Source organism: Trichosurus vulpecula, chromosome 7 (genome assembly GCF_011100635.1).
Source record: "Trichosurus vulpecula isolate mTriVul1 chromosome 7, mTriVul1.pri, whole genome shotgun sequence".
In the NCBI taxonomy this organism is placed as follows: Eukaryota; Metazoa; Chordata; class Mammalia; order Diprotodontia; family Phalangeridae; genus Trichosurus; species Trichosurus vulpecula.
The window spans coordinates 195,839,019-195,851,501 of NC_050579.1; the positions used below are offsets into that span (position 1 = coordinate 195,839,019).

The following is a 12,483-nucleotide window of genomic DNA, read 5'->3' on the forward strand; positions in this document are numbered from 1 at the left end:
GTCCTTTTCTATCCATAAATTAAATTTAGCTCTACCTCATGATGCTTTTCATGTTTAAGTAAAATATTTCAGGTACTTCTTCCATTTCTTTCCAAATGATTAACAATATCCAACCCAGCGGATTCAACTCAAATTTTTAAAAAATCGAATTATGCAGACTTTTCTCTTTTAGGCAACATTAATGGTCCTTGTGCTACACAGTGAATTTAGAGAAAATAAAGACTCAATAGATTGGTGTTCATCATTTCAGTTTCATTTCATGGATTCATGTTACTTCCAACATCATATTGTATAGCTTTTTACAAATATTTCTCATGCAACAAAATACATTCAAACATCTTGGTGTATCTTTGAATTCATGTAAAAATATACTGACTTGCATAATTAATATCTTTTCTTGTATTGCAAGGCTTGGTTCAGTCAAAAAACAAAAATATCTTATTTCCCATATTAGAAGAGCTAGATGAGAAGGCATTTAACCACAGTTCTCTTAAATGCGGTTCTCTGAAGAATCATCAAAAAGCATTAAGTACTCATCCCATGCTAGAACTGAATTTCAAACCTTATCATTTATATTTTGAACTGAATTTCTTCAAAAATATATCTCTAGTAAACATACAGTAACAGCAAACTGTTAATTAAACCCTCTTCCCTCCCCCCCCCCCCAAATACCCCCAAACTGTCAGGTCTGGGACATGAAAACAGGAAAGCCAAAGGCAAAGACTCCTAATGTTTTTCATTAAATGCTTACTGAATTGGATCCTAGCTAACATGTTAACATACTCGGATTCCTTGAGTACAGCATATAAATAATATACATAGCATACCTCTTTTGAAACTCCTCTTAATTTCCTGACCACCTATCTAAACCTATTTAAACCTATTTAAAATCAGTCAATAAACTAATTAAGCTTCTATATGCCAAGCATTGTGCAAGGTGTTGAGAATAGAAAGGCATAAGATAGTCCATTGCTCTCAAGGAGCTTAGTCGAATTAGGGAGACGACGCAAACTTATGTACAAGCTATAGCTTAGAAGAACGGGATAAATTGTGGATCATCGACAGAGAGAAGACTGGAAAAGCTTCTCATAGAACATGGGATTTTAGCTTTAACTTGAAGCCAGGAAGCAGAAATGAGGAGAGGGAGCATTCCGTGAAAGGGAAACATAAAAACTTATTTTAAATGCGTTTCTGGTCTCTAACCTGGGGTCCGTCAAATTTTTTTTTTTCAAAATAAACGGTTTCCTCCATAATCCTATGCATTTTATTTCATGCATTTAAAAACACTCCGGGGAGAACAAAGGCTTCACTATACTGCCAAGGGAGTTTCATATGTCGTAAAATCAAATAACCCTGCAAAAATGAGTAAAACATGGATGGCGTTCTTGGAAGACTATTTTTATTTAAGCTTCTCAGACTATTCTAATTAGATCCCTGGAAGCGGTACACTTCTCCCAAAGAATGAAAATCTGACCCCAGGAAAAAGAAATCATTTTCCGAAAAGGACTAAGTGCTAGGTGCCATCCATCCCCGTTTCTAGTACCACCGATTTCGCCAATTTTTTGCTCTCATATCCCACCAATTTTCCCCCGCGACAGCCTTCCTCTCGACTGCTTCTTTTCCTCCTCCTTCTCCTTCTCCCAGAGGCGCCTCCTTTTCCGAATCCCCCTCAAACCCTAGGAATTCGGGAGGGGGATTGCCAAGAGATGCACATTCAAAAACACCCACTCGATCCCGACAGAAGCGAGAACACGAAAGAACTCGGTGCACATTCTCTGTAGAGAACCCCGGGAGGGGCAACCAGCCAATGCTAGACCCTCACCCTCAATAGTCCCGCCTCCTCCGCATCATCCGCTAGGGTCGTAGCCAATAGGAAGGACAGGCCGCTAGCACCGCCCAATGAGTGTCGGTGAAGCGCCGCCATTGGCTGGGGCTGTCCCGCAGTGCAGTCTGGGCCGCCGCCTCCGTTACCCGGGAGCCCGAGTCGCTGCCCCCAGAGCCTCTGCCCCCGCCCTCGTCCCCGCCCCCGGCTTCGGGTTCAAACACAGCGCAACCTGGCAACCACAGCCCATAGCCAGCCCCGCACCCTCCCGGGGAGGGACTCCCCCGCCGCCCTCGGGCGTCTGCCCATTGGTGGGCTGACGCGGAGATCTAGGGCTGGGAGGCTCCTTAGCGGAGAGGAAAGTGGAGAAGACGGGCCAGATTTGGTGAGGGAGGCCTGGGGACTAAGAGGACTAGAGGAACGGGGTGGGGGGCGTGTCTGTGGTTTTTTGGGGGAGGAGGGGGTGTTGAGATACCCCAAGGTAGAGGGCTGTGGCCTTGCAGATAGCGGTGGGGGGGTGGCCCTGCCAAAGTAAGGGCGTGAGACTTTCCACTGGGGTGTGAGGCCCTCCTGATGGAGAAGGGGGGGATAAGGCTCTCTGGGTGGGGGAGGTAACTCCTGAGGGGTGTGCGGCCCTCCTTGTGGGAGCGGGTCTTGGCCCTCGTGAAGGGGGTGAGTTGAGGCCTGGGAACAGACGGGGTGGTGAGGAGGAATTGTTAGTAGGGGAAAGGGTGGAGGCTGGAGAAGGACGGTGAGGAGCACAACTCTGAAAGAATACTACAGGAGTTTGAATCCTGCCTCTGTCTCAACCACCGCTGTGACCGGCAGCAAGCCACTTTCCTTCTTTGAGACTTGGTTTCCTCATCTGTAAAGAGAGAGAGAGAGTGTGTGTAGGGGGAAGAACATTAAGATTTGGGAGAGAGAGTGTGTGTGTAAGGGGGAAGAACATTCAGATTTGAAATATATGAGTCTTGTGGTTCCTTCCGTCTCTCAACCTATGATCCTATATTTATTAAGGGAACCTTGGGACTGACAGTAGGATTGGAATAGAAGGTGGAACCTAAGGCATTGGTCTGAGTGGAAAGGAACTTTTTAGAGAGGGTAATAATGCTGTATTATTCCAAATAGTCTGTGTTTTCAGAATACTGAGACCAATCAAAAAGCGTATGTTAATTGTCTCTTCTGTATCAGGGAGCATTGTACTGGAGTATAGATAGAAAGAAGGCACCGCAGTGGGCCCTGGAATTTTGGAGTCAGGAAGACCTGGATTCAAATCCAACTTTAGACCATTACTAGCTGTGTAACCCTGGGCAAATCTCTTTATCTTGCTCTAGGGCTAGCTTGTTTCCTCATCAGTAAAATGAGAGATCCACTGAACTAAGGGAATGGGAGAATTTGAAGGTTGTGCCTATCAGGAATAAATTGATGTACTCTGAAAATTAGAGGATTCGAGATTCAGGCAAAGTGAATTTATAGATTCTCTTCCCCCTCTCCTCTCCCCTCCTTTTTTTGGTTCTTTAATGCAGATGAGTATAATGGAGATGGAGTCATGGGGTTTTTTTGTGTGTAATTATATGGTGGTTACTTTAAAAAATAAAGTATGGAACTTCTTTGGAATTGAAATTTTCTTTCAGTCATCAAGCACACATTAAGTCATTAAATACCTTCTGTGCGCTAGATGCTGTGCAAAGACACAAAGCCTTTGTAGCCTCTGCCCTCAAGGAGCCTATATTTTTACATTCTTTGTTTTGCTTCTGACCAGTAAGAAGAATATTTAGGGATAGAATATTTAAGAGGAACGTTACAATTAAGCTTAGTACTGGAGAATGTGGAAACATTACTTTTTGAGAAGCTCTCAAGAACGGGAGAAAAGATACAGAACTGGAGACAAATGACAGTTTCACAAAGGGCTTAAGAAAATACTTGAAATTATGGGTCATTTAGCTTTTCTCAGCCTCAGTTCTCAGTAAAATGACGTTATTTGCTCTATCTCACAGGGTTATGAGGAAAGTACTTTGTAAATGTTGTTAAATTATTTAATGTGAGCTATTATTATTCTTTGGAAATTCTAGAATTGATGAGTTCTTAGAAAAGGAAGAGCCAGCACTGGTTCACTAAAAATTACATTCTACTAATTTTCATTTCCTTTTTTCAGCAGTTACTAGATATAGTCTTAATAAATTTCAGCAAGCTCATGATATCCTCATAGGCAAGGTGAAAAGATAAGAAATATTACGTGATGGTATGATTAGGTAGATTCTTTTCTGGTTAATTGACTGACAGCAAGAGTATTAATTAATACATCTATATGACTCCCTCTTTGGTGGTCTACTGATCAATCTTTTGATGTTTAACTTAGATGAAGATGTCTGGGCATACATAATCAAATTTGTAGATGATCCTGAAACTAGGAGAGTAGCTGACGATTGGACGAAGTTATTGAAATCCCCAAAGATCTCATTTGGCTAGAATGTATCTAAAGCTACTAAGGTGAAATTTTAGCAAAGAGGGGAAATCATAGATTTAAAACCAGAAGGGAGATAGATCTTTATAGATCGTGCAGTCCAGAGGTGTCAAACTGGCTGTAAGCAGCCAGCAAAACTCCCTAATGAGTCTGAACCACATTAAAATGTCTTTGGGAAATGCTTAACAAAATAAATACAATATATTGTTAATTTGTAATTTTCTAAGTCAGTATGCTGCCTGCAGAGCTCTGTTTCTATTTTAGTTTGACATTACTAATCTAATCCAGTCCTCTAATTTTACAGATAAGGAAACTGAAACCCAGAAAAGTAATACAACTAAAGGTCGCATTAATTGGTAGAGATGGGATTTGAATGTAAGCTCTGTTTCTAAACTTAGTACTTTTTCCACTGTTCCACAGTGTCTCATTAATTAAAGGGATAAATATAAATATGCACTTGTATTCAAAAAATTAGCTGCACACAAGTATGGGATGGGGAAACATGGTTTAAAAACAGCTCAGAAAGAACCTAGGGTTTAGGTGGACTATAGGGCTCTGTTCAATTAAATAAACAAGCAAATATCTGCTGTTAGGTACTGTTAAGCCATATGTATATAAAGAAAAATAAAAACCGTCTTGCCTCAAAGAGATTGCATTCTTTTCGAAAAGGAAGAGGGGAGGAGGATGTGTGTACACAGATAAATAAATAAAATAAATACAGAAGTTTTGAATGGAGAGGAAGAGTATTATAGGAATTGTACAAAGGTACAGCTATTGCAGTTTATTGTATTTAAGGAATGGCAGGTAGTCCAGTTTGGCTGAAACATAGATTGTGTGAGGGAAGGTGATGTGTAAATAGCATGGAATGAAAATTGGGGGGTGGATTTTAAGTGCGAAAGAGAAGATTTTTGTTTTTTTAATCCCAGAGGCAGTGCGGGGCCATGAAGCTTATTGGGCAGGGAAGTGGCTTGGTTAGACCTATATTTTAGAAATATTGATTTAACATCTTTGTAAAGGATGGACTGGAGAAGGAAAAGATGGGAGGTGGGGAGGCTAATTAGAAAGCTATTGCAGTGGTCCAAGTGAGATGTGATGAGAGCTGAAACGAAGCTTCTGAGTGGAGAGTTAGCAGTGATCTGGTAGCTAAAAAAACCCCAAACTCAGTTTGGTAAAGTATCCCTAGCAAGAGAGATGAATGTGATGTCTCTTCTTCTTTCCAAAAGTGGGCCAAGCTGTATTTGGAATATTATGTACAGTTCTAGGTACCACCTCCTGAGAGGACACTAACAAGCTAGTATCACATTTCAGAAGAGACATTGACAGAGGGCAGCCGCTAGTATAGGGAACTTGAAATGCTGAATGATAATGCTTCATGTTTATTCTGGAATGCTGAAGACAGGGTATTTGAAAAGGTTATCCTATAGAAGAAGGTTAGGACTTGTTGTTTGAGCCTGGGGGTAGAGCCAGGAACAATAGGTCAAAATTAAAGGAATTCGCTCCAGTAACAGTTGGAGCTATCCAAAAGTAAAATGGGCAGCTTCAAGCAGTACTGGATTCTCCATTGCTTAAGATGCTTAGGTCTGTTATGGAGACAGGATTTCACTTTGTATAAAAGGTTGGACTAAATGATACTTGAGATCGCTTTCAGTTATCAGATTCTGTGATTCTGACTTTGTACAATCTAGTCTATATTGATAAATATATAATGGGGACTGACAGTGTGATTTAGAAAATTCCATCCAGTCTGGATTTGGTGATACATCATAGCATACAAGAAAGCGCTTGCATTTTGGGGGCCTTTTAAAGGAGGAATGTATGTTTTTAAAACTGCATTAAGTGTTTTCAGAAAGGTGATAGACTTTAGAGGTGCATATGGCATCTTCAGACATCACCTATATATTAATATGTTTTGTTTGACCAAGCTATTAGAAAGGGACAGGGGAGGAGTGTCAGAAGCTACAAATGCAATTGTTTTCTGTTCATGAATTTCCAGTCATGTCAACTCTTTGGGACCCCATTTGGAGTTTTCTTGGCAAAGATACTGAAATGGTTTGTTGTTTCCTTCCTCAGCTCATTTTACAGATGAGGAAACTGAGGCAAACAGGGTTAAGTGACTTGTCCAGGGTCAAATATGAAAAGAAACATTAAAAAATTCAAAAGGGGGCAGAAACAAATGGCAGTTTTGTTTATTATCTTGTTAAATTTAGTATTTGCTTTAAAAAAACAAACATTTCTAGCAATTTCAGATACAGTCTCTTTTGTTCTTTGTGTGTTTCAATAATTAAGTTAATAATAAAGAAGAAAGTTTTAAAAAGTCGCATGGGGAATTGCATGTTTAACTTAATATTAAAAAATAAAATGGGATTCAAGGTAATTTTAATTGTCTTTAATTTGTTCAGTGAAAAATAGCATTCTTAGATGGTGAGATGACATGTGTAAGTGTAGGAGATAGATTATGATTCTAACTTCATGTTTTTCACATTAATATGGCGCTTTACAGTTTATGCGGTGTATTCCTCATAACCACCCTATGAGCTACATAGTGTGTATTTATTATCCCCCATCTTACAGATGCAAAAACTTAGGCTTAAAGAGGTTAAGTGACTTGCCTAAGATGACACAACTTATAAAGATCAGGGCCATTATTTGAATCCATTTCTCCTTATTCCAGTCTGGTGCTCTTCCTTCCACATTAAATGTGGTAAATGAGCTGTAGGTATTTGGGCAGAAATTATTTTTGGAAGGGAGCGTATAGAGGCTATATCTGACATGAAGAATTGTGAGTGGGAGGGCTAAGATCAGATTAAATCTGATTGGGGTCAGTGATTATACCTTTTTCAAGGTAACAGTTTTTTTTTAACTAATTGCTTTTATAACAATCTGTTTAGGCTAATCTTTAACTTAGAATCAGGTAATGGATGTATGTGTATGTATGTGTGTCTTATCTCGATGCAAGCTGTAGAGAAAAATGAGACTTGGAATAAGAATAAGGTTGGAGGGAATTTTTTTTCCTTTCTCCTTTTCATTAAAAAGACCATTACATATAAAACACACTCAGGAAGCAATATTATTGTTTTAATATCAGTGGCCATCAGTTATTTTCCAATATTCTGTTGTTTAATGCTAGGCAAATTTCATACTAGGATTTCTTTGTGTTGTTCTACACAAGCATTTATGTAAAGCATGAGTTTATATTTGGATTCTTTAATATTTATTCGAGTGTAGAATATTGGGTAGCAACTCTAAAATGAATTATCCTACATATCCTCTGTTACTATTGATATACCAACCTGGAAAAATTTTCTCTATGAGGTCAGAAACAAAAGTACAGTAGAATTCTGACAGCTCATTATTACATAGAATGTCTGTGTGAAGTGTCAGAGATATTTGAACCATAAGGTAGAGGGAGATCAGAGACTAAACCCCATTAGTGTCAGTGATTCTGTATTTTTAAGGAACAATTGCATAGCGAATTAAAAAGTTGTCTTGATTATAAGATTATATGTTCCTAAAAGGCTGCCTTGTCTGACATAGGTCAACTCATATCCCTTAAAACAAAAGTCTGTAGTTAAAGCCAGATATGAAATGATAATAGTCCTGTTCTTAACACTAGAGTTATGATGGTAATGCTGTCTCTTAACACTGGTGTCATAAGGGGGTTCTACTTTATGGACAGTGATCAGACTATAGTCAGATTATATTCCAAAATTTCCTTTATTATATCCCAACCTCCCAGGCCAGTGTGAATTTTTTGTTTTAACACATCTTGCTTGTGCTGCATGTATGATATTAGCATTTGGATCACAGATCCTTTGTATTTGTACATTGAATTTTTTTAAACTTTAACATTAATTTTTAAATGTTGCTTAAACATCATAAAAAAGAAATAATTTGGTTTTGCTATTTTGTTTGCCAGTGACTAAACTTACTGTGATTAGTTTAATTAAAAAAAAGCAATTATTGTAGTAAAAAAAAAACCTTTTGGGGGGAAGTTCAGCAATATCTTTTGTCATGTACAGCACTTCATTTATGTACTACTAGCAGACCTTTAAAAAATGGGTTAGGATTACATTAAAGAGAAAAAAAAGACAAATTGGAGAGTAAAAGAATGATATAAAAGGAAAAAAAGATAACTGAGAGTGCCAAGGAGGGATGATCTACCCAGACAATGGAAATACTATAATGACCTAAATTGTTTTAAACTAGGATTCTCAGTGAATTTTTTAATGTTTTCATAATTGTATTTCAATATAATTAGTTTGCTTTGTAATCCCTTATATTTTATTTTATGTATTTAAAAAACATTAAAACATTCTGAGGAGTCCATAATCTTCAGACTGCCAAAAGCCATACAAGACACAAAAAAAGGAGAGAACCCTTTTAGACCAACATGAAAAAAAGTCTTTTTTCCTTTTTTTTTTTGAGGGGGAAATTGGAGTTAAGTGACTTGCCCAAGGTCGCACAGATAGTAAGCGTGTCAAGTGTCGGAGGCCGCTTTTGAACTCAGGTCCTCCTGACTCCAGGGCCGGTGCTCTACTCCTGTGCCACCTAGCTGCCCCCAAAAAGTCCTTTTTAAGTAAGTTGCTGTATAGACTACAGGAGAAAGGTACAATAAAAGCTGACTTTCTTACTTTTCCCTTTTGGAGTTTAAGAAAGGCTCCAGAAACCCTTGTCAGTTCATTTGAATACTACTGCCTTTTAAAAATAAAAAAGGAGATAATTTTAGAAAATAACTTTTAGTGTCTGTTTGCATTTGCTAAACCAGAGGCCAGTATTTTAAAAGTAAATATTTTAGTCGTGTGCAAATTTCTCTTCTCTGAAGTTACATTCCATCTTGATGTGAAAGTCCTTGAAGGTTGTACTAGTAGAGAATAAGCTGTGGCATTTTCTAGTAATCTAAATAAGTTTTGATTATAGGCCCAATGGAAGACTGAGTAGCTGTTGATCCTAGTACCAGCATAGCCAGATCATCACCAGATAAATTCTTTGGCCACAGTAACTCTTGAAGATAAATTGTAGAGTAGTCTTATGTACATTCTAATGATCGCATAGATTTTTTAAAATAAAGATTTTTATATTAAGAATTAAGTTGGATTTATTTTTCCAAGGGGATAGGAGTCTTAATAGATATTTTCAGTTTATTTAATATGAAATCACAAGAACTAGGTTGAAAATACTAGTTTTTTTAGATACTCGTAATTGTCACAAAATATAAGAAAATAGTCTCTTTTCATTTTTCCCTGTGGATTTTGTTTGTAAGGAAAGTATCTTTCATAGAATTAATGTGAGTTTTCTTTATAGGGAGGTAAGGAAAAAAAATGAAACAAGGTACCCAAATTTCAAAAGACAATCCTTGAATTTACTACTGCATGAATTTTTGTCCAATTACTTATATAAAAATAGTCAGTATAATTTTCAAAAACCAAATTATTTTAAAAGATTCTATGTCTGCATGATACTTGTAGCATACTATGTTAAAGACTTATAATAGCTATTTTCTAATTTAGGGTCCAACCTGGACCCTGTTAGAACATATACTAGGGAACTGCTCCCTGTATATTCAGATAAAATTAAGCATCTAATTATGGATAATCAGTTTTAAAAACTCATCCTTTGGGCATTTCAATATATATTCAAAATATATTTGAGAGTTTCCCCAGTTTATCTCTTATACATGCCATAGTATAAAATTGGTTATTATTATTAACTTTGAAACAAGTTGTTGCTTTTTCACAGCTTATAAATATATATCCACAGATGCTTTTTGTGTGTGTGTAGGGTAACATTATTAGTCTTTTAAGTTTCAGAACAGTCGATGATTTTGTATTGGTAGAGGGAATTTCCTCACCAGGAATTCACTATACCAGTGAAATCAAAGACACACACACACACCCCCCCAGACTAAGGAAAGCTTAGTTGTATGTACAGCTGTACATGATTGAGCCTGTCAGTTTGCTTTACATTTGTGGAATTTTTCTGGAGTCAAAGATGATCTAATGTCGAAATCAACTATGAATGATAATTTATTGCTGTTGATAGCATTTAAATAGTATGTAGATATAACTTGAATAATTTTATACATAACATTTTCACCAATAAAAATCTAAGGTAGTGCATTTCTCATGTATACTATTCTTATATGCCCAGAGGTATAGAGAATTTTTTTTTTATTGTAAATAGCTTTTTACACAATATATTTGTGTTCTATTTTGATTGCTTATAATTACATTATTTGTGTGGCAGCCTGATAGGGTGCCTCTCATTATGCTAAGGTTCACTGAACATGTTTAATATCCTAATATACAGACAGTTATCTCTTTACATAAGTGGACTATTCTGCAGACCTCTACCTAAAGCAATTTTTACATAAAGCAAATTTGCCCCTTACCCACCCACTAAACTTAGCTTATATAACAAAGGCATACACCAAATAAAGGCTTTACAGACGTCATAAAACATACTAAAATGCAGACATATTAAATACTGTACCATGATAATAAACAGATTTATGAAATGAAAGGTAAAGTTAATGTTAAATAAAGTATGTATATTACTGTACAGTAAAGTTAAAATAGGTGCGCAGTATGTTATCCCTTCCCCAGCTAGTGCACCTAGCCTTTATCACTGGTGGTTGGCTGGGGAATTTTTTTTTGATGAAGCTATCAAGAGATGTTTAGACAATGGCTCTCTTTTTCTTGTGTATCCAACAATAGCAAGAAAAATAATCCTCAGCTCATCTTTTAATTTTTAAAAATTTTAGAGTATTTGGATCCATCTTTTCAATAGAAGAAAAAAAATTCACTCAGATGATGAAATAGTTCTGCCAGTTGTTTCATTGTGAATCTTTTTGGTTTGACCTTGGGTTCTGAAGCTTCCCTTTCTTCTTCTGCACTCTTTGCAGCTAGCAGTTCAATCATATCCTCATTCAGATTTCTTTCAGAATTTTTATGGGAAGATGAATTTGTGTAATGCAAATTTATATAAAGTGAGAACTGTCTAATTGAAAATTCAGAATTTTTGCAGAGTTTAAAATCAAAGTAGCATGGACTGATGGGAAGTGGTGATGTACTTTGTTCCTCCCGTAGTATTGTAAATCATTATGTATGAAACTTTAGTTCATATTGTGAAATATACCCTACTTTTCCCATTTTTAAAAACATATAAAGCACAATATAGTTGTGCTTTTCCTTTAAAGCACTTCACTGGCATTAGCCTTATAAAACCTATAAGTAGGCTATTTTAAGACTATTGTTATTAATCATAAAGCTTTTTTAATTATAGAAAACTTTAGTTTTTCTATAGGAAATAACTTTCTATTATTGAGTGATATTATTGATTGCTAATATGAAACTTGGACCATTTGAATATGAGAACAGGAATTACAAAGAATATAGTATTTTCACCAGAATAGGAATACTATTAAAATGTCCTTCCCTATTATCAGGGACACTTCTGGAGAAAAGGATCCGTGAAATTATGTGAATACAGAGTATATGTCAAAACAATGGGAGAAAGAGCAAGAAGCACAGATTTCAATCAAGACGGATACTCAGAACAAGAACGATATAGTGATACCTTTTGTTCAGATGATTTTGAAAATTCGTTTGCTTCTACCCTGTCATCAACCCAGAAGGCCTATCATACTCCATCAGTAAGGAAGAAAGGTACTAAGATACACAATTCAGATAGTCAAGTACATCATCACCAAGGTAGGTGCAAGGTCTACTAAAAAAAAGAAAAGTTCATATTTAATTTTCAAGGAAAGTTAGATAAAGGTTACTTTTTAAAGATGTCTATAGATGAGGTTCAGAGCTGGGGCTAGGAATAGGCAAGATAGGTAACTAAGGTACGATACCAAGGATGGCTAAGTGGGAGTTAAATTTTAATACTACTTTTAAACATGTATATCTTTTTAGTGCTAACAAATTACACTCTGGCAGGTAGGTATTTATTTCGTGATAACCTAAGTTTAATGTCCTACAATTAGGATTCAGTCTCCGGTAGGCAGTAACACATACGAAAAGCAATTTTCAAACCTTACCAAGGGCCCTTATGTAGCTTGCCTCAGCTCTAGGTTTGTACATATATATGTCAAACAGTGGAATTGTGGAAGTCTTTTGTAATCTGTTTTGGATTGAACATAATGTTCGTTTCAAGGTAGAGTGCTGTGGCGTTTCTGGAATAATATTTTATTCTA

General features: G+C 36.7%; 1 protein-coding gene across 1 annotated transcript in view; it reads left to right on the forward strand.

The window, feature by feature from the left end:
* The first annotated feature begins 2,048 nt into the window (after positions 1-2,048).
* The window catches only part of LCA5 (lebercilin LCA5), a 47,502-nt gene continuing 37,067 nt past the window's right edge, over positions 2,049-12,483 (forward strand). The window contains 2 exon segments of the mRNA XM_036767581.1: positions 2,049-2,207; positions 11,731-11,995. Of these exon segments, the coding sequence (XP_036623476.1) occupies positions 11,791-11,995 (205 nt within the window). The 5' untranslated portion in view covers positions 2,049-2,207; positions 11,731-11,790.